At 38.2% G+C, this 20,411-nt stretch overlaps 1 protein-coding gene across 2 annotated transcripts in view; it reads right to left on the bottom strand.

Annotated features, from left to right (window-relative positions):
- The window catches only part of CTNND2 (catenin delta 2), a gene marked incomplete at its 5' end in the record, with an annotated part of 962,722 nt that overhangs the window by 182,028 nt on the left and 760,283 nt on the right, over positions 1–20,411 (bottom strand). For both annotated transcript variants that reach the window (XM_081231805.1, XM_081231804.1), the window contains one exon: positions 6,029–6,212. In XM_081231805.1, coding sequence (XP_081087931.1) covers positions 6,029–6,212 — 184 coding nt within the window. The remainder of the gene's footprint in view (positions 1–6,028; positions 6,213–20,411) is intronic.

The following is a 20,411-nucleotide window of genomic DNA, read 5'->3' on the forward strand; positions in this document are numbered from 1 at the left end:
TATAAAACTACCAATGGCATTTTTTTTCACAGAATTAGAACAAAACATTTCACATTTTGTATGGAAACAAAAAAGACCCTGAATAGCCAAAGCAATCTTGAGAAAGAAAAACGGAGCTGGAGGAATCAGGATCCCTGACTTCAGACTACACTACAAAGCTACAGTAATCAAGACAGTATGTTACTGTTACAAAAACAGAAATATAGGTCAGTGGAACAGGATAGAAAGCCCAGAGATAAACCCACACATGTGTGGTCACCTTATGTTTGATAAAGGAGGCAAGAATATACAATGGAGAAAAGACAGCATCTTCAATAAGTGGTGCTGGGAAAACTGGACAGCTACATGTCAAAGAATGAAACTAGAACAGTCCCAACACCAACACAAAAATAAACTCAAAATGGATCAAAGACCTAAATGTAAGGCCAGACACTCTAAACTCTTAGAGGAAAACATAGGCAGAACACTGTATGACATAAATCACAGCAAGATCCTTTTTGACCCACCTCCTAGAGAAATGGAAATAAATATGAAACTAAACAAATGGGAGCTAATGAAACTGAAAAGGTTTTTCACAGCAAAGGAAGCCATAAACAAGACGAAAGGACAACCCTCAGAATGGGAGAAAATATTTGCAAATGAAGCAATGGACAAAGGATTAATCTCCAAAATATACAAGCAGCCCATCTAGCTCACTATCAAAAAAACAAACTACCGAATCCAAAAATGGGCAGAAGACCTATATAGACATTTCTCCAAAGAAGATATACAGACTGCCAACAAACACATGAAAGGATGCTCAACATCGCTAATCATTAGAGAAACACAAATCAAAACTACAATAAGGTATCACCTCACGTCAGTCAGAATAGCCATCATCAAAAAATCTACAAACAATAAATGCTGGAGAGGGTGTGGAGAAAAGGGAACCCTCTTCCACTGTTAGCGGGAATGTAAATTGATACAGCCACTATGGAGAACAGTATGGAGGTTCCTTAAAAACTAAAAATAGAACTACCATACAACCCAGCAATCCCACTACTGGGCATATACCCTGAGAAAACCTTAATTCAAAAACAGTCATGTACCACAATGTTCAATGCAGCTCTATTTACAATAGCCAGGACATGGTAGCAACCTAAGTGTCCATCGACAGATGAATGGATAAAGAAGATGTGTGTGACACATATATACAATGGAATATTATTCAGCCATAAAAAGAAAGGAAATTTAACTATTTGTAGTTAGATGGATGGACCTAGAGTCTGTCATACAGACTGAAGTAAGTCAGAAAGAGAAAAACAAATACCGTATGCTAACACATATATATGGAATCTAAAAAGAAAAAGAAAAAATGGTTCTGATGAACGTAGGGGCAGGACAGGAATAAAGATGTAGACATAGAGAATGGACTTGAGGACACGGGGATGGGGAAGGGGAAGCTGAGACAAAGTGAGAGAGTAGCATTGACATATATACACTACCAAATGTAAAATAGATAGCTAGTGAGAAGCAGCTGCATAGCACAGCGAGAACAGCTCGGTGTTTTGTGACCACCTAGAGGGGTGGGATAGGGAGGGTGGGAGAGAGACTCAAGAGGGAGGGGATATGGGGGTATATGTATACTTATAGATGATTCATTTTGTTATACAGTAGAAACTAACACAACATTTTAAGCAATTAAACTCCAATAAAGATGTTAAAAAAAAAGAGTAGAAAGATATGTAGACATTGGGAGGAAATGTATAAAAATGCTAATGATGGTTATCTCTGGGAGGTGAGGATTATGGGTGACTGTTAATTATTAGTTTATGCTTGCATGTATTTCTAGTAGTCAGCAATAAACATGTATTGCTTATAAAATTTGAAAGAAAACAATAAATATCTTTAAAAGTGAAAAAAAGATTAAAGCTATAAATTAATGGACCAGATCAAGGTATGCAAAAATTACACAAACCCGCTCTATCATCTTCTTGTACAAATTCACTGTATCATTTTTCATATAAAATATATAATTAATACAGAAAAATGACTAGAAGAACAAATGCTGTGAGTTTATTTTCTGCTTTAAGAAGCACCAAAGAACAAAATTCTTTCTAAATATTGTGATAGAAAAAAAATTGTTCCCTGCAAAGGTATAAGCCCAGATCTGATTTATAAATTGAGATGATCTGGTTATTAATTTACATTTTGAGGACTATATTTAAATCATTTCTGCAGTTCCAGGAGTACTTTTGCTGAGTCTACTGCATTATCCATAATTTAGCATAGTTATATGTGTTTGAAATCCTTTTGTTTTTGGGATTTGATTTATTAAACCTCAGTTACATATAAATAATGGTATGTGTCATAAAACTTCTCTAACATTTGATAAGATATCGAAGTTACCATTTTAATAAGAATAGTATGACTAAAAAGAAGAAAAAAATTCCAAGATAAAAAGCAGAACTACAACAGCTATGGAGATAGTTCTCATAGCTACAAATCAGTGATGGTTAAATTAATCGAATCGAACAAAATATTGATATTTACTGTTGTCTACAGGAGGTACCTTAGAAATGAAGCCTGCTGGGCAGCCCATCAATTCACAGCTCTGCTCTTAATGTCACCTCTCCCCTCCCTACCCGCTTCTACTCTGTCCTGTAAAATTGCTCCCAGTCATAGCTGATCATTGTGTTCTCTTGGTCAAAGCTTCGCCATAGCTCTCTGTTCCTCACAGACTCAAGTCTATTCTTCTTAGCTCTGCTTTGAATGCCCTTTATCACCTGGAATGAAACAACTAAACAAGCTGCACTTCCTAAAGTCTGCTAGGTTTGTAGACTGCCTGCAGATTCTGGAGTTAGTTCTCCCATGTCAGCGTCAGGGTGTTCCTGCTGTTCCTCTGGCCTCGAGCATCTCCCAAAGCATTGATTGGTGATGCCCTTTCTCTGCTTGAATCCAGTCTCACCTGGTTCTTGAAACGTTTTGTGACCACACTCACTGAGTTAGCCACTCCTTCCCCAGGTTTTCCTTCTATACTATCCTAATCATAGCTTTATATTATACTAAGGTATAACACTAGGACTCATTGTATGGGTACCACTGTCTTCCAGTAGAAGAGGAGTTTCTGAAGGGCAGAAGAGGTTGCCATGTTTATTTCGGCCTCCCTGGCCCTTCCCTGGCACACAGCAGGCACTTAGCAAATGCTCATGGATGAAACTGCTGAAAGGCAGGAACAGCATACATAGTAATTTCTTTACGGTAAATAAAGATCTAGGTTTTGTTGAAAAAATTAAGAATGTAACTACAACCTCACATACTAATATGTAGAATCTTCCATCATGATATAAATATTTACGACTGTTTTGGTGTGTTTCCAACTTGGTTCTAAGTAAATGGTAATAGTAGACATTTTTTGAAATCTTTTATCTGTTGAGTCTTCATTTGATAAGTTCATTTTGGCTCCTTCCCAAGGCTATTTTCTTCCTCTCTTAGTCCAACCTGTTCACTAATGTAAACTGATTCATAAACACATTTAAATAAGAGAGAAAAAATTATATTTCTTTCTGTAAGAAGGGAAGTGTAACCGAGCGGGACACTGTAAGGTCTTCCCGGAATAGACTCCCACCCATGTCGTCCACCTGCCTTTTGTCTGGAGAAAAACTTTAGCCAAAGAATAAATTTAATCAGAGAAGTGAGAAAATGCAAAAAGAAAGGAAAACAGGCAAGCAAGACAAAATAATAATACTTTAGCCATTAAACAAAGTCAAGTACCTTTAGTTCTTCCCCAAGGACTATAGATGATATTCTGAACCATGTCCTTTGAGCTGTTTTGCAGATACTGAAACGCCCACCAGGTGGGAGAAGTTAACTGTACGCTGCCCACAAAGCACATAGACCCCAGACTGGCTGGAACCAGAAGGTTGATGATGCTCACTCCCAGTTACCTCACCACCAACCAATCAGAGGAATGTCCATGAGCTGACCACGCCCTGCTCCTTGAACACCATAAGACCCCTCACTACCCCCTCCCGTGTGGGACACACTGTCTTGAGGGAAATAGCCCGCTGTGGTCCCCTTGGCCTGGCAAAGCAATAAAGCTATTTCTTTCTTCCTCTCCCAAAACTCTGTCTCTGCATGTCTATTTGGCACCAGTGAACAAAGGCCAAGTTTTGGCAACAGAAGGAGCTTAATGAATTAAGAGGGAAGTGAAATATTCATCATATTTTGATAGATCTTGCTTTGTCATTCACATGATAAACTCTGGAAAGTGGGAAAACCCTAAACCTGGTTTCAACTGGACTGAAAAAAACCCATTAGGCTACATGAAACACTTCCTAAATCAGATGTCCTCCTTTTTGCTTCCTGTGATGTGGTCAATCCTGGCTGGCAGCAGAAGCAGCACCGCTCAAGCCTGTGTGTGTGAACTTGGCCAGATAACCTACAAAGGGGGCCGGTGAACTGACACTAGTCTGGTTTCTTCATCTGACTTTTCATCAAGTGAAGCTGAATGCTCACATATCAGTATCCTTCATCCTTACGTCAAACATCATGAATATATAGTTATGTTACTATATTATCCAGAGAGAATTTTAACTGATGGAACTTAGCAGATCTTTACAGACTATATGTATACAGTTGATTCTGAGGCACTTCCTTCCACAATCTTCATTAGGAACAATGACACTCTTTACAAGTCAAGGATGTTAAGAAAGGAAAATTACTTGTAACAGCTGCATATAACTGAAGTAGAAAAATCAGGTAAGAAGGGTCAGAAGTGCTTATAGTTTAACTTTGGAAGAGTTATATTTCTGCTGGCGGGGCAGGAGGTTTCTGAAGGATAATAGAATTTAAGAGGTTATATAAGATGGACGTCTCAAAAGTGGGGTTTAGAAAACTGTAAATTTGACTTATGGAGGAGCCTATCCAGAGAAATCATGTCAAAAGATCATTATTTCATGACCTTGAGGAAAAGCAAAATTGTCAGAGGGTTTCCTATTCCTGCCCATGAATGCACACTGATATTTATGGAGGCCAACTATCTTTATCTCCCTTTATGCATGCCCCATTCACACAAACACACACACCCCTCTCAAGACTGCAGGCTGAGAGCACTGTTATAAATATTCATGAGATCATTATTATTAATGTCACCAAGGCGATTCTGTTCCTTCTCCAGTAGAGACTGGTTCTTATACCTAGAAACTGATCAACTGTAAGAGAAATGGCAGCTTTGAGGCAGCCAAGCTCAAGCAATTCTGTACATTTTACTTTTGAAATATAGATTATTTGACTAGGTATTTTAAATCACACCCATCCTATCATTAAGTTTAACCGGCAGAGATTTCCCACTTTGGTACAACGTACAACATCCTTGGGAACACAGTTTCTAGAGTCTGGAAGAAGTATACATTGATGATTACATTCTTTTCTGAGAGCAAAAACTAAACAAAACATCTAAAACATCTCAAGAGATTTCCGGGTGATGAGTTTTGTAAGAAGGCATTGGGAGATAATTACAACACATTTGCTACTATTATTATTTAAAAAAGACATTTCACACCACAGTCCTTATTAAAGAGCTATTTTCAAGAAATACAGGCTCTTGCAGTCACATTGAAAATTTCTAAAAAATAAAAATAGCTACTGGAGACAGTTAACTAGATCCCTATGTATTTGTCATAGGCTCTTCTTCTAACCAATTGGTCTGCCTGGTTACTCAAGATGCATGATATATTACAACAGGGAAATGACTGTTAACTATTGTTTTCAGTGAAAGAAAACTATTTTTGGTTGGAATGAAAATGTTTATTTTTTTGCCTAAGACTTAAGAAAAGATAAATAAGTCAAATACTGGGGTAGGTAGAGGACAGTGGAAGATGCATATACCTCTTCAGTACCTCATTAGAAATGATCTTCGCCAGTTTCTTGCACCCTGCTGCCATATCAGTATTCCAAAACAGTCTGATCCTTAGCAAAACAGCAATTAAAGTTACAGAAACAAAAAGCACCTGTTGACAGAGGGAGGTAGCAACGACACGGGACTCACCTTAGGCATCCAGTGGCATTTCGCAGCACCTGTGAGGAATGCAGCTGTATTTTCCGATCGTCCTGAAGAGGTGAATTTTCCCAGCCTGAGTGGGGGATGATCACGGCATTGGTCAACACGGCCAGGGTGTCCTGTATGATCGGCATTTTGAGTGCATCGCAAGATGAAAGGTTCCAAAGGACTCCTGCAAGATACACACAAACAGAGCTTTTGGATGGCCACTGTTTTCCCCAGTTAAGAGCACAGGCAGGAGGGACAAAGATGGTGTAAGCACGTGTTCTAGGGCGTGCCCTTCATTTTAGAGCACCTGTGTGAAGCCATTACAAAAGTGCTGTGAAAATCTGACAGGTAGGCAGAGGAACTGTAACATGATTATGTTTGTTCCATCGTGGAGAGTAACTGAGGTTGAGAGCGCTGATGGAATTGAGGACCAACTAGGCTTCCGTCCACAATTAGTACAATGGACTCAAGTACCCAAATTCTAACCAAGACCAAAGATCTGTGAAAGTTATCTGAAATGGGCTAGTAAGGCATCTGAAATAGACTAGTGAGACATCTTTGTTTCATCCAGGACCTCAATATGCACCTGTGGTCTGTTTGATTCACTTAGTTTCCATATAGAACTAGCCAACATTGTGCAGGACTTTTCAAGAATCTAGTATCAGGTCTGATGATAACAAGGTCAACACGAAATGTAAATTTAGTGTCACTTGTGACAGTTCTGTAAGCTTTTCTCTGAAAACAATGTTCATGGAGGGCCTACAGATTGTTAACAACAAAGAAAGCAGGAGAAAGGGGAGGGCGTGTCAACAATAGACAAAGAGACTTTAAAGTGGGATTAACTTTAGAAAAGGCCTTAAGAATTACATATACGGTATAATATCATTTGAAGATGCTTTTAAAATAATTACTCCTTTTGTTGTTCAAAATTGTACACCTAAAGGTAAAAAAAACTACAACAAAGAATAATATTCTCTTTTCATATGAAAGAAAGACTGCATTTCCCTCAAGACTAACCTAAAAAGACACCATCACTGCAGATACTGAGAATAAAATATCATAGTCATCTTTAGAAACATAACTTCCACTTTACTTGTTTAATAAGCTTTCAATAGATTTTAAAATGAGGTTGTGTTTCATTTATCATGTTATGAATAAACAGAACTCACTTATTTCTGAAATTTGTTTTATTAGTTTCCTGCATTGCACATGTTGAACTATCCAAAGGTATTAATAATACTAACCTGAAAATTAATGATATTTGCTTGTTAATAACTAAAATAACAGTTTTAAATCAGTTCTATAAAAAATGTGACTTTAGAGACAAACTTTTCCACTGGCCTTTCAAAGAACATTTGCTGGAAATTTTATTTAGGTAAATGCAAAGGAAACAAAATGGTTTTGGTGCTGAGAATGTATAAATCTAGTCCTTCAGTACAGGGGATTGGACTGAGGGCGAATCCTGCCTGCCTGTTTTTGTAAATAAAGTTTTATTGGAACATGGCCCTGACTGTTCATTTACATATTATCTATGGCTGCCTCTGTCCTACAAGGGAAAAGCTGAGATTTTGTGACAGAGACAGTATGGCTCACAAGCTTAAACAATTTACTGTCTGGCCTTTTACAGAAAAATCTTGTGCACCTCTGTGTTAGTATGTGGATCATTTTCTATACATTTATGTGTGCATGTTTACCTTGCCATTAGAACCCTAAATTGACTGTATAAAAAAATGCTTATTGGTACACAGAAGTTGCTCAAAATATATTCTGACTTGGACAGATGTGAAATGCTAGGAGTATTATCATGCATTTATTTTGAATTAAATAATATATGAAGCTTTTTTTTATTCATCCCATTAGGAAACATTTTACTGAATTTTGGGTAATCAAAATAATCAAAATGAGTACTTTCATTCACTTGTAGTCTAACAACAGTATTTCTTTTCCTAGTAAAATGATCAGTTTTCAGTTTACAAAAAGCACATTTAGGACTTCTCTGGTGGTGCAGTGGTTAAGAATCCACCTGCCAATGCAGGGGACACAGGTTCGAGCCCTGGTCTGGGAAGAGCCCATATGCCATGGAACAACTAAGCCCGTGTGCCACAACTACTGAGCCCGTGCTCTAGAGCCCACAAACCACAACTACTGAAGCCCGTGCGCCTAGAGCCCTTGCTCCGCAACAAGAGAAGCCACCATGATGAGAAGCCTGTGCATCGCAATGAAGAGTAGCCACCAATGGCTGCCGGCATGCAACAACAAAGACCCAAGGCAGCCCCCAAAACAAACAAACAAAAAAAAAACTTTGTTAAAAAAAATCACATTTAGGGGCTTCCCTGGTGGCACAGTGGTTGAGAGTCCGCCTGCTGATGCAGGGGACATGGGTTCATGCCCCGGTACGGGAAGATCCCACATGCCGTGGAGTGGCTAGGCCCGTGAGCCATGGCCGCTGAGCCTGTGCGTCCAGAGCCTGTGCTCCACAACGAGAGAGGCCACAACAGTGAGAGGCCCGCGTACCGCAAAAAAATAAATAGATAAATAAAAGCACACTTAAATGAAATTTACACCATATTTGAGGATAACTTTGAAAAATATCACATTAAAGCATTTGTGTCTGTTTTTCTTTTTTAAACTAAGGTATAGTTGACTTACAATATTTGCATTAGTTTCAGGTGTACATCAAAGTGATTCACTTATATATATATATTTTTTTTTCTGATTCTTTTCCATTATAGGTTATTCTGTTTTTCTAAGTACACAACACACCTATGCAGACACAAAACGATTTTTTTCTCATTCCTAAATCCTGATTTGAAAATGCCAGTACATGAAAACTGAGGCTTGTAAATGTTTTAAAATATGGGTGGCATATTTTGCTATAAAATACATTTCCTTTAAAGACTAAATAGTAAAAGACTTTTGCATTTTTCCATGCAATGAATTTAAAAGAATCTAAAGGCATTCTATGATAATAAAGCAATTTTTACTGTTTCCTAACAAACAGAAAAGAGGTAGGAAAGGAAAGGGGGGAAATCAAGAAAAGGTAAAGGCCTAATCTAATATCAGACAAGAAGTGAAAAGGATGGGAAAGAAGATGGCATTTCAGGTAACTCTTTATTGGGCTGTTCTCTGCATTACCTTTCTCATTAATTCATTAATTAGTGTAACCTAATTCCGAATCGGGCATGGAGAGAAGTTTCCTATTCACATTCCCTCTGCCTTTCCAGACGGCTCCATCTGTGTTTCACATTCCAATGAACTTACCACAGTACTTGACCCAAATCTCTGAACTTTCTATCCCAGTTTCTATCTGCAGCCCACGTGTGCTTCCTGGACTTACAAGAAACGCAGCAGATCTCTGGTCAGGGGCAGCTTTACTACCTCTGCTTGGATGAGGACTTGGTCAAGTGGATGCAACATGGCAGAATTTCTTTTGGGGGAATTCAGCAAACCAGTTAGTTGCAGGGTGCCCTCCAAACCTGGAGTTTTGGTTAGATTATCTGGACACAGAGACAAGCTTGAGTGTAGAATCAGCAGTCTCTGGGGACGCTGAGATAAAGGTGGGTATGTCTGGTAGGAGTCAAAAGTGGGAAAAAGCTGGGAAGCCTACACCTGTCTTGCCAGACAGATACACACACACACTCACATCTACACACACACACATTCACCCACTCACATACACACACACTCACATCTATGCACACACACATTCACACGCTCACATCTATGCACACACATCCACACACTCACATCCACACACACATTCACACACTCACACACATCTACACACACATTCACACACATATTACATATACTCACACATACATACACACACACTCACACCTACACACACTCACACAATATATTTACACATACACACATTCACACATTCACACATATACAAACTCACACATACACTGACACACACACACACACACACGCTCACACACAGACATTCACACACACACACACACACACATCCATTAGTCCCCGACAAAGGGAGAGAGATTAGTGGAGAAAAACGTACATATCTAGGCATTCTCTGTGAACAGAGGAGAAATAGGTGTTTTGCTCAAATTTCTCTTCCCTCCTCCCTCTCCTTCTGGGGTGGTTTTCTGACATTCCCTTCAAATGCAGGAGGCCAACCCTCCTCCCCCTGAGTGAGGGCTGCACTTAGTGCCTCGCTTCTGACCAGCAGAATATGGAGGCGATAACTGAGTGACTTCTGAGACGAGGTCAGGGAAGAGGTACTGCGGCTCCCGCCCAGCTGCGTCTGGGGTTGCTTGTTGGAGGGAGAGCCTGCCGTCACCCTGTGAGGACCCTTAAGCAGTACGAGAAGAGGCCTATGGGGAGAGGAACGGAGGCCTCCTGCCAGTAGCCAGCAGGGAGCCATCTTGGAAGTGGACCCTCCAACCCGAGTGAAGCCTTCAGATGATACAGCCTCATCCGCATGGGACCCTGAGCCAGAAACACGCAAACCTGCCACTCCTGGGTTCGCTCAGACACTGTATGGGATAAACGTCTGTTGTTTTAAATTGTTAAATGGGGGGGGTAATTGGTTATGCAGCAACGGTAATTAATATCCCTTCCTTTCCCTTTCCTCTCCTTTCCCTCTGTCTGCTGGACTCTTTTCCCTTTACAGCTCTAGTTACACCCCTCATTCTGACTTAGATTCACTGCTTTTCTCCTTCGCTACAAGCCCTCCATCCTCTCCTAAAGTCCACTGTGAGAGTACAGGAGATACAGGAAGGGAATCCAGCTCCACCTTGTAACTAGATTTAAAATGCATTTTAATTTAGGTGACAAATGATATTTAACTTTTAAAAAGGTATCCCTCTTCATGTTTGTGACTTATGAGATGGCCAAACGCTTTCTTTAATTTGGAATAATCTTGTATTAGTTTCCTATTGCTGCTATAACAAGTTACCGCAAGTGTAGTGCTTAAAATAAGGCACATTTGTTGTCTTACAGTTCTGGAGGTCTGAAGTCTATAATGGACCAGCAGGCAGTGCTCCTTCTGGAGGCTCCAGGGGAGAATTTCCTTGTCTTTTTAAGCTTCTAAAGGCTGCCCACGCTCCATGGCTTGAAGCCTGCATCACTCCAACCTCAGCATCCATGATCAAATCCTCTTCTCTGACTGATCCTCCTCCCTCCCTGTTACAAGGACACTTGTGATTACATTGAGCCTGGCTAGATAATCCAGGATAATCTCCCGCATTTCAAGATCCTTAACTTAATCCCATCTGCACAGTCCCTTTTACCATGGAAGATAACATTCACAGGCTCTGAGATTTAGGACGGTGGACATCTTCGGGGGGCCATTGTTCAGTCTACCACACATCCCTTAAAATATTCTGTCATGCTTCAAATAAAGTTAAACTTCTGACTGTCGTTTCATGATCAGGCCTTTTTCCCTAATTCTCTAAATTCATTTTGAATCAGATCCTTTGTTTCATTCATTTACCCAGTCTGTGCATATTGAGGACCAGGCTCTGCTGGATACAGTGGGAACATTAGTGAACAAAACAAAAAGTCCCTGCCCTCATGGCTCTGACATCACTGCAACTCATTACGCTGTTGTCATTGTCGCCTTATTTCTTCTCCTTGGACAACAAGCTCGTTGGTAACTCACATTTCTTGGCCTTGCCGCTCTCTCAGTTTGGAACACTCTCCAAGGCTGATCCTTCTTTCTGTTCACATATACCTTAAATGTGCTAAACTCAGAGAAGCTTTTTTGGATCTGCCTAAACTACCTTCCCAGACTCTTGCTCTCAGATCTCCTATGTTAGGTTTCAGCAGAGACCGCATCACATCTCATATTTCCCATGCTTTTTCGTTTTTCCCCCAGTTTTATGCAGATGTTATCAACAGGCAGCACTGTGTGAATTTAAGGTGTACAGCATAATGATCCGATTTACACACACCATGAATTAATGACCACAGTAGGTTTAGTGAACATCCATCACCTCATAAAGACACATTAACAAAATAGAAAAAAAATTTTCTTGTAATGAGAACTCTTAGGATTTAGTCTCTTAACAACTTCCACATATAACATACAGTAGCATTAACTACATTTATCATGTTGTATGTTGGAACCCTAGTACTTATAATGGGAAGTTTGCATCTTTTGACTGCCTTCATCCAATTCCCCCTTCTCCCATCCTCTGCTGCTGGTAACCACAAATCTGATCTTCTTCTATGAGTTTGTTTTTGAAATATAATTGACCTACAACACTATGTTAGTTCCTGTTACACAACATAGTGATTTGATATTTCCATACATTTTGAAATGATCACCATAAGCCTATTGTCGTCTGTCACCATACAAAAATATTACGTAATTATTGACTATATTCTCGACACTGTACGTTTCATACCTGTGGCTCATTTATTTTGTAACTGAAAGTTCGTATGTCTTACCCTCTCCCTCACCTATTTCTCTCCTTCCCCCAGCCCCCCATTCCCGTGCTTTTTCATTACTTGCTTTTCTATCATTCATTCACTGTTCTTCCCCACAAGGTCCCAGCCAAGACATGAAGGCAAGGACCCTGAGTGTTCAGAGCGTACAGAACACATATAGCACACAGAATATGCTCTGACACACATTAGGTGCTCACCTAATCAGTGTTAAGTGATTACAAGAATTGATAATTGGCTGATATGACCTTTATAGGATGATGTGTGCTCCAAGCAGTGAACATTTTAAAAGTATTCTACTGTTAGCAAAATGAAGTAATGATTTGAAAGAATAAAATAGCAGATGCAAGATGTAACGTTAAAAAGTAACAAATCCCAGTGAGAACACAAAAATGTTATTTACCTGGAAGTATAACCCTTGACTTTATAGAAATTCTACTTTTAGCGAGTAGAGAAAAATTTTTACCACTAAAAAACATTAATCAGTTTAGCATTAGAAGGCTTATTTCTAGTGCATCATTTGGGCAATTTTCTTATATTAATTCCCTGATAATTCTACATTAGCCAAGGTAATATTAAAATTTTAATTTGTGGAAAAACTGTGGAATAAGCTGAATTCACAGTGGTACTCAGCATCCATAACAAGCCACCTCATTTATTCTTACCCGAAAGTAACATAAAAATGTTTTAGCATTTTGGTTGATGGTCACTAGCAAATTTTAATTTACCTGATGAAAATATGGTAATTTCTTCCAGATTATAATCTGTAATAAAATTGTTTTATAGCATTTTTCCTCTAATTATATGTATTCAATAACTTTCCTTTATCAGTATAAAATTACTGCTGTTCCCAGCATAATTCTGACAGTAGGTTTAGTTGAGAAGACATTTAAATAACTAGTTATATATACTAGATATATTTCAAATATAGTTTATTTTTGTTTCAGGCACAGGATGGCTTTTTTCCTTGAGATCATCCATATGCATAAGCAGTAATTGGTTTATTAAAATTTCTTTAATAAAATCTTAATTACTTTCATTGGATCCTTTACTCTGTTTTAATAGAGGGTAATTGTGGGGCTTTTCTTCCTAAAAGAGATAAAGACTATGTTTAAAAAAAGGAATTCAGATTGACCACAAAAAAGTATTTTAATAATTGCAAGTCTTAAATCATGATAAAATCAAACATTGCCTCTTGGCTATGTAAGACTTTCCTATGACCTCCTCATTTGCTTTTAATTTTTAAACCTAAAACACAATCCCTGAACATAGGTGAGGCTCAAACCAAAGAAAAGTTGGGTTGAATTCATTTTAAATGAATGCTTTGACTTTTTATTTTTGATTAATCAACTAATTAAAATAAACTTAATGTATATATGAAGATTTATTTTAAACTAATCTATCATTTATCTTATTTGGAGAGTGAAAACTTGTGCACCTGGGAAAGGGAAAGAAGAGAGAAGTTTATTTTACAAAAGAAGGCCAAGAACTTTATCTTACAAAAAAGTCAAGGTCAGGCCTGGATATAGGGACTGGGGGGGATGGATGGCTATCACTATCTTTTCCATCCCCACCTATTTACACCTTGATTTATGGGTGGGTAGCGGGTGGCTGATCAAAACTGGGGCCCTGAACTTGTACTGTGTGCATTTGTGTGTGAGCACATGTGTGTATGAATATACAAACGTGCAAGAGTATGCATGTGTGTATATGCATGAGTGTACATATGTGCACATGCACACACAAGCATGTGTCTATACGTGTGTGCACACTGTAATATGAGTATTTGCGTGCATCAAAATACTCTCACCTTGTCCCTCAGACGTCATGACCTTCAAGGTGCAATTGTTGAATTAGAATAGTTTTGAGAATCCTTCCAGACGGTATATGTGATAGCCTCAAAAGGTAAATAAATCACGCTCATTTAATGCTTTTAAAAATAAAAGCATTGATCTTGAGACAATGCTAAAGTTTACCAAAATGTTGCTATAATAATGGATAGTTCAAAGCAATAATCAGGTGGGACTACATCAAAACTAGAAAGCTTCTGTGCCACAAAAACAATAACAAAATGAAAAGGCAACCCATGAAATGGGAGAAGATAATTGCAAACCATAGATCAGAAAAGGGGTTCACCTCTAAAATATATAAGAAAATCATACAGCTCAATAACAAAAAACAGAGTAAACAATTTGATTAAAAAATAGAGAAACTGGGCTTCCCTGGTGGCGAAGTGGTTGGGAGTCCAGCTGCCAATGCAGGGGACACGGGTTTGTGCCCCGGTCCGGGAAGATCCCACATGTCGTGGAGCAGTCGGGCCCATGAGCCATGGCCACTGAGCCTGCGTGTCCGGAGCCTGTGCTCCGCAACGGGAGAGGCCACAACAGTGAGATGCCCATGTACCGCAAAAAAAAAAAAAAAAAAAAAGAGGAACTGAGTAGACATTTTTCTAAGGAAGACACCCAAATGGCCAACAGGTACATAACAAGATGCCTAGCATCACTACTCATCAGGAAAATGCAAATCAAAATCACAGTGAAATATTGCCTCATACCCATTAGAATGCCTAACCATCAAGACAAGAGATAACAAGTGCTGATGAGGATGTGGAGAAAAGGAAACCTTTGTGCACCAAACTATGGAAACAACCCAAATGTCCCTCAACAGATGAACTGATAATGAAGATGTGGTACAATGGAATATTATTCAGTCAGAGAAAGAAGGAAATTCTGCCATTTGGACAACAAGGATGGACCCTGAGGGTATTATGCTAAGTAAGATAAGTCAGACAGAGAAAGATAAATACTGTATGATATCACTCATGTGGAATCTAAAATAGCCAAGCTCATAAAAACAGAGAGTGGAATGGTGATTACCAGGGCATTGGGGTCAGAGAATTGGGGAGATATTGTATAAGGTACAAACTTGTAACTAATGGTCAAATAAGTCCTGGAGATCTAATGCACAGCACAGTGATCCCAGTCAACATTACTGTATTATGAACTTCAAAGGTGCTAAGAGACTAGATCTTAATTGCTCTCACCACAAAAAAGATGATAATTATGTGACATGATAGAAGTGTTAACTAACACAAAGATGGTAATCATATTGTAATATAAAGATGAATCAAATCAACACATTGTACACCTTAAACTCACACAATGTTATATGTCAATTAGATCTCATTAAAAAAATAGAAATTATTTTTTTAAAGTGTGTTATGTAAATGCCACTTTGATAAGTGTGTTATTTCAGGTAATGGATGTGATAAGAAATGTGTGTATAATGCATACAGGGAAGTGTTTAAAAATACATGTAATAAAGATGGCTATGAGTGCATTAACAAAGAAAAAGAATTTTATTTTAATACCTAGTGTCTTGCATCATAGGACATTTTATTTTTTCTTTATTTTATATTGGAGTATAGTTGATTTACAATGTTGTGTTAGTTTCCGATGTACAGCAAAGTGATTCAGTTATACATAGACATATATCTATTTTTTTCAGATTCTTAGGAAATTTTAAAAATAATTGTATATGTTAATGTTTCAGAAAATTAGAGTAGGATGTTGGATATAGTGACAGAGCCTTAATGGATTTTATCAATGGAATATAAGTATTTTCAGGATATGTGTGGGGAAATAAGTTCTATTTGAACTTGTGTCTTCCTTTGTAAACCTTCTCTCAAGAGCAATTCATTCTTTGACAATAAATGATTCCACCAATTTATAATAAACCTGAGACCATCAAAAAATAATTTTAAAAAATTTAAAAATGGGTAGTTCCTTAGGCCAAAACTCCTCAAGTTTTCTTTTAGGGGTCCCAGGAGTTGGCTGACCAGAAAAGTGACCTCTGAGTTCTCCTCTTTAATGTTCCCGGGGAAGAAACTGCAGTGACCTTGGGGCTTAGGTGAGGGTTAATCCTTTTAGAATCTGACTCACTGAATCTTTGTAAGTTGAGAGTCTCACAGAGATGTTGACCGGATCAGAGAGCTGCAGGGGCTGGTAAATGTCTGTGGTGAGCAGGCAGAAGAACTGGGTTGTCACGGTCAATAACTATACACTGTCACCCTACTGTTGCCACCTATGGCTTCTGGTCCAAATACAGAATTCTTTTAAAAATAATCACATATGCAGAAACACTGGGAGATCAAACAGATTTATCCTTGCTTATTTTCAAAATATGTACAGAATATGGTTAACTTCAGGATGGATGAAGAATGGGCTATTCTTGACACTAGAAAGCAATTCAGATCTTCGCTATTACACACCAGGGAAATTCTGGTTTAAGCTGATTAAATCCACCTGGGCCCCCCTGAGACATTTTAATTCCTGAAGTTCTAAAGCAGCTGTGTTACAAGATACAGCCACCAATGTTGAGGTGTTGGCTTGTTCCAAAGCCAAAACTGATCCCAGCAACACTCTCATATTTAAATTTTAGCACCAGCAGCTTATATTAAAAGTTTAAATCAAGCTGGTATAGATGAGCATGAGCAAAAAAGGCCCATGTCCACTTAAATTTTTGATGAGTAGCTGAGAAACTGATCTTTACTGTTGTTTCAGAGCCTGAATTAATTTCATTCAAAACAAAGTAATTTTACAGACAAAAGATGATGACTAACTTTTTTGGAAGAAAGAATCAAGACTCAGGTGTGTCTATGCTGGAGTCTGCAGATTCTAGTTTCTTTAGAATTCTTCTCTTAAGTGTTTACAACAAAGGAATAACAGGCCAGATTCTACTCATGGGAATTGAGTCTTGTCTCCAGTTGGGACAAGGCAATGTAGCACCTGTCTAAGAATGGGGAAGCTCTTCCAAGGGTAATTAAAAAAAAAATTAAATTGTAGTTGAAAATAGCTTGGATGTGAAGGGTATCAGAATGTGTTACCTTGTAATATGACTCTGTGGCATATGTATAATTTTGAGCTAAAGGCCAATGAGCACCAACAGAGGCGGGAAAAGCTCTCAAATCAGCACAAGTTCTCCTTTTATAAAGGAAATTTCCATTTGTCAAGAAGTCTACCTCTCTTATACCAGGAAGAGGAATATTCTTAACAACTCATCAATGAAGAAGGCACTGACTTTAATTTGCCTAACAAACCTAAACATACAATCCTTGTTTACCATATTTTTCCAAGTCATCTTCCCATAACTTATCTCCTCCTCCTGCAAGTCCATATTCCTTTTCCTTTGTTTAGCCTAAGCTGGTATATAATTATACCCAAGGTCTACCCACCTCTTTGGGTTATTCATCACTGGATGCTCCCATAGGTATGTGTCATGCAGATGTTAATAAACTTCTGTTTTTCTCTTGTTAATCTGTCTTTTGCCTGTTTAAATTACAGGACCTCAGCTGGACAACCTAAGATGGGCACAGGAAAAAAAATCTCCTCCCCTACAGATGTCAATGTCTGATAGTAACCACCTGTGACAGTCATGGGTTCACGTCTGATCACAGCATTTTGTAAATGAACCATAGAATTCTCTATTTCTCAATTCCCAAGTGATCAAATTGGGAATATAAAAGTGGGCTTGCTTGAAACTGTAGCCTTCCCCAATGACCTTGGATATGCCAGAACCTTGGAAAAATGTCACCAAAGCACCCAGGCTAAATTTTATAATCTCTGGAAACTGGCTCTGGGCCTCTTTTTCTAAAAGTGACGGCAGTTAAAGATGATGTCCTTTTTTCTGACAATTATCATATTCTTACATGTGCTAATAAAAATAATTTCTTATTACTTTGGTTGTGTTTCTTGGCTGTTTTGTGCCCTCAAATTATATGTATTAAATAAAGTAGCTTATGTTTGGGCCTTTCGTAAATGACTGAGAAAAAAGAGAGAGAGAGGGAGGGAGTAAAAGAGAGACAGACTGATGGACAGACTGTGTGTGTGTTCACATACACGTGCACGCAGGGAGAGAGAGTCAAAGGCAAATATTCTCATTATATAATGATTGGGAAAAAATGTGGGAAGTAAACCACCATAATTTCTGGTACAAACTATTAGGTATAAAATAAGCTACAAGGATATACTGTACAACACAAGGGAACACAGCCAACATTTTCTAAAAACTAGAAATGGAGTATAACCTTTAAAAATTGTGAATCACTTTATTGTATACATGTAACATATAATACTGTACAGCAACTATACTTCAATGAAATTTTTTTTGAAAAAGCACACCCTTAGTTCCTATGGCTCAAAAAAAAGCAGGCTTGATGAAGACACAGATGGGTGGAGTGAAAACAGCTGGGAATCAGAGACTGAAGTTTTAATTCAGCTCTCACATAATCAGGATTGAAGAGAATTTAGTTTTTAGTAAGCTTGCAATAGGTGCATTCCTGAATGGATGAGTAATTGAATGAATGAACAAGTAAACGAATGAAGTTACTGGGATATGATAATGTACAAGGGTCTCAAATTTTCACAGAGCATGGCTGAGTCAGGCATCCAAAATAAGATCACACTGAAAAAAACAAGAATGATAATAGTCAAAAATACCTAACATTTTTGAGTCCTTGTTATACACTCGGGTCTTTGCTAGTCACCTAGTATGTATTAACTCAGGTAAACTTCAACCAACTCCATTTTACAGATGAGGAAACAGACACAGAGAAAGTGAGTCCCTCATCCACTGGCATTGCACTTGTAGGTGAAAGTGAAGGTCAGATGAGTCTGACCATGATATATATGAACGATCAGACAAATGTCAGACATATAAATCTGCTACTTGAAATTGGAGAGAGGTGATGTGGCATGCAGTGCTTTGAAGCAGAATACATGAACAGGAGGGGAGAATGTTCTCCTTTTCATCTCTTGCCAGTTTCTTTTTAGCCTCAGGTCATGTAACTTGAGAAATTTCAGGAAGTCATTTAAGTTCATAGAATGAAGAATGTTGTTTTGAAACAACTTTTACAAATAATTTTTCTTGCAAACATTTAATTCTGCTGACCTCTACTAAAAATATTATACATACATAGCTACAATCGTCCATGGAAAATACTGAATGAAAAATCAGACTGAGATGAAGGGTAGTTTAAAAAACTCAATCCTTCCTCTGTCCACCGTATTCATTTTAAAACTAGGTCTTATTTTCAGTTACATCAATATTGTCTGACACTGGTGCTACATCAGAATAATACTAATGGTAATCATAAGCCCTCATTTATAGGGCCAATATCAGGTCACATGCACTGTTTTATTAAATCCTTAACCCAAGCCTGGGAGGGAGGTACTGCTATTGATTTCATTTTACAGATTCATAACTAAAGATTTAAGAGGTTACACAATCTCCCAAGGACAGGTAACAAACAAGAGAGATAGAGCTGGGCTATAAATACAGGCTCTCACACTCCAAATTATCTTGCCTCTTAGAGAGACTCCATTCAGAGGTTATTTTTCACGGAAAATATGATGACAGTGAATTAGAACATTAAGACGCAACTATAATCTCTGATGACCATTCTCAAATTTATCTTTCTGAGTTTCACTTGCATAACTCCAAGTTTGAACATTCATTATTGCATATTTTCCTTCAAACATATTTTCTTCTCTCTTATATTCCTCAAGAAAATCTATTATCCAAATCAGAGATTTGGGAAAATGTGCATTTCTTTGTGTCATTTCTATGGTTTTAATTTTTCAGCATACATTCTGAGTGCCTAAAAACAAGGTATTATTAGGAACTTTGGGTAGTATATAGTAAATTAAGCAGAGTCTACTTGGGAAGATAAAATGTACACTTGCTTGATGAAAAATGAAATTTACACTATAGAGTTGTATACAATAAAACCCATTAACTGCCAGAGATGATATGCCATGAAAATTCAGGTTAGGAAAGATCACCAAGGGAGGGGATCAGAAAGGCTATATGCGGGGGTGGGGGGTGTCTTTAATGAGCCCTTGAGGGATGAGAAGAATTATCCAGGGAATCTGAGCAAGGCATTCAGGTGTCCAGAAAGAGAAAGCAA

Source organism: Mesoplodon bidens (genome assembly GCF_964165515.1).
Source record: "Mesoplodon bidens genome assembly, chromosome: 4".
NCBI lineage: Eukaryota > Metazoa > Chordata > Mammalia > Artiodactyla > Ziphiidae > Mesoplodon > Mesoplodon bidens.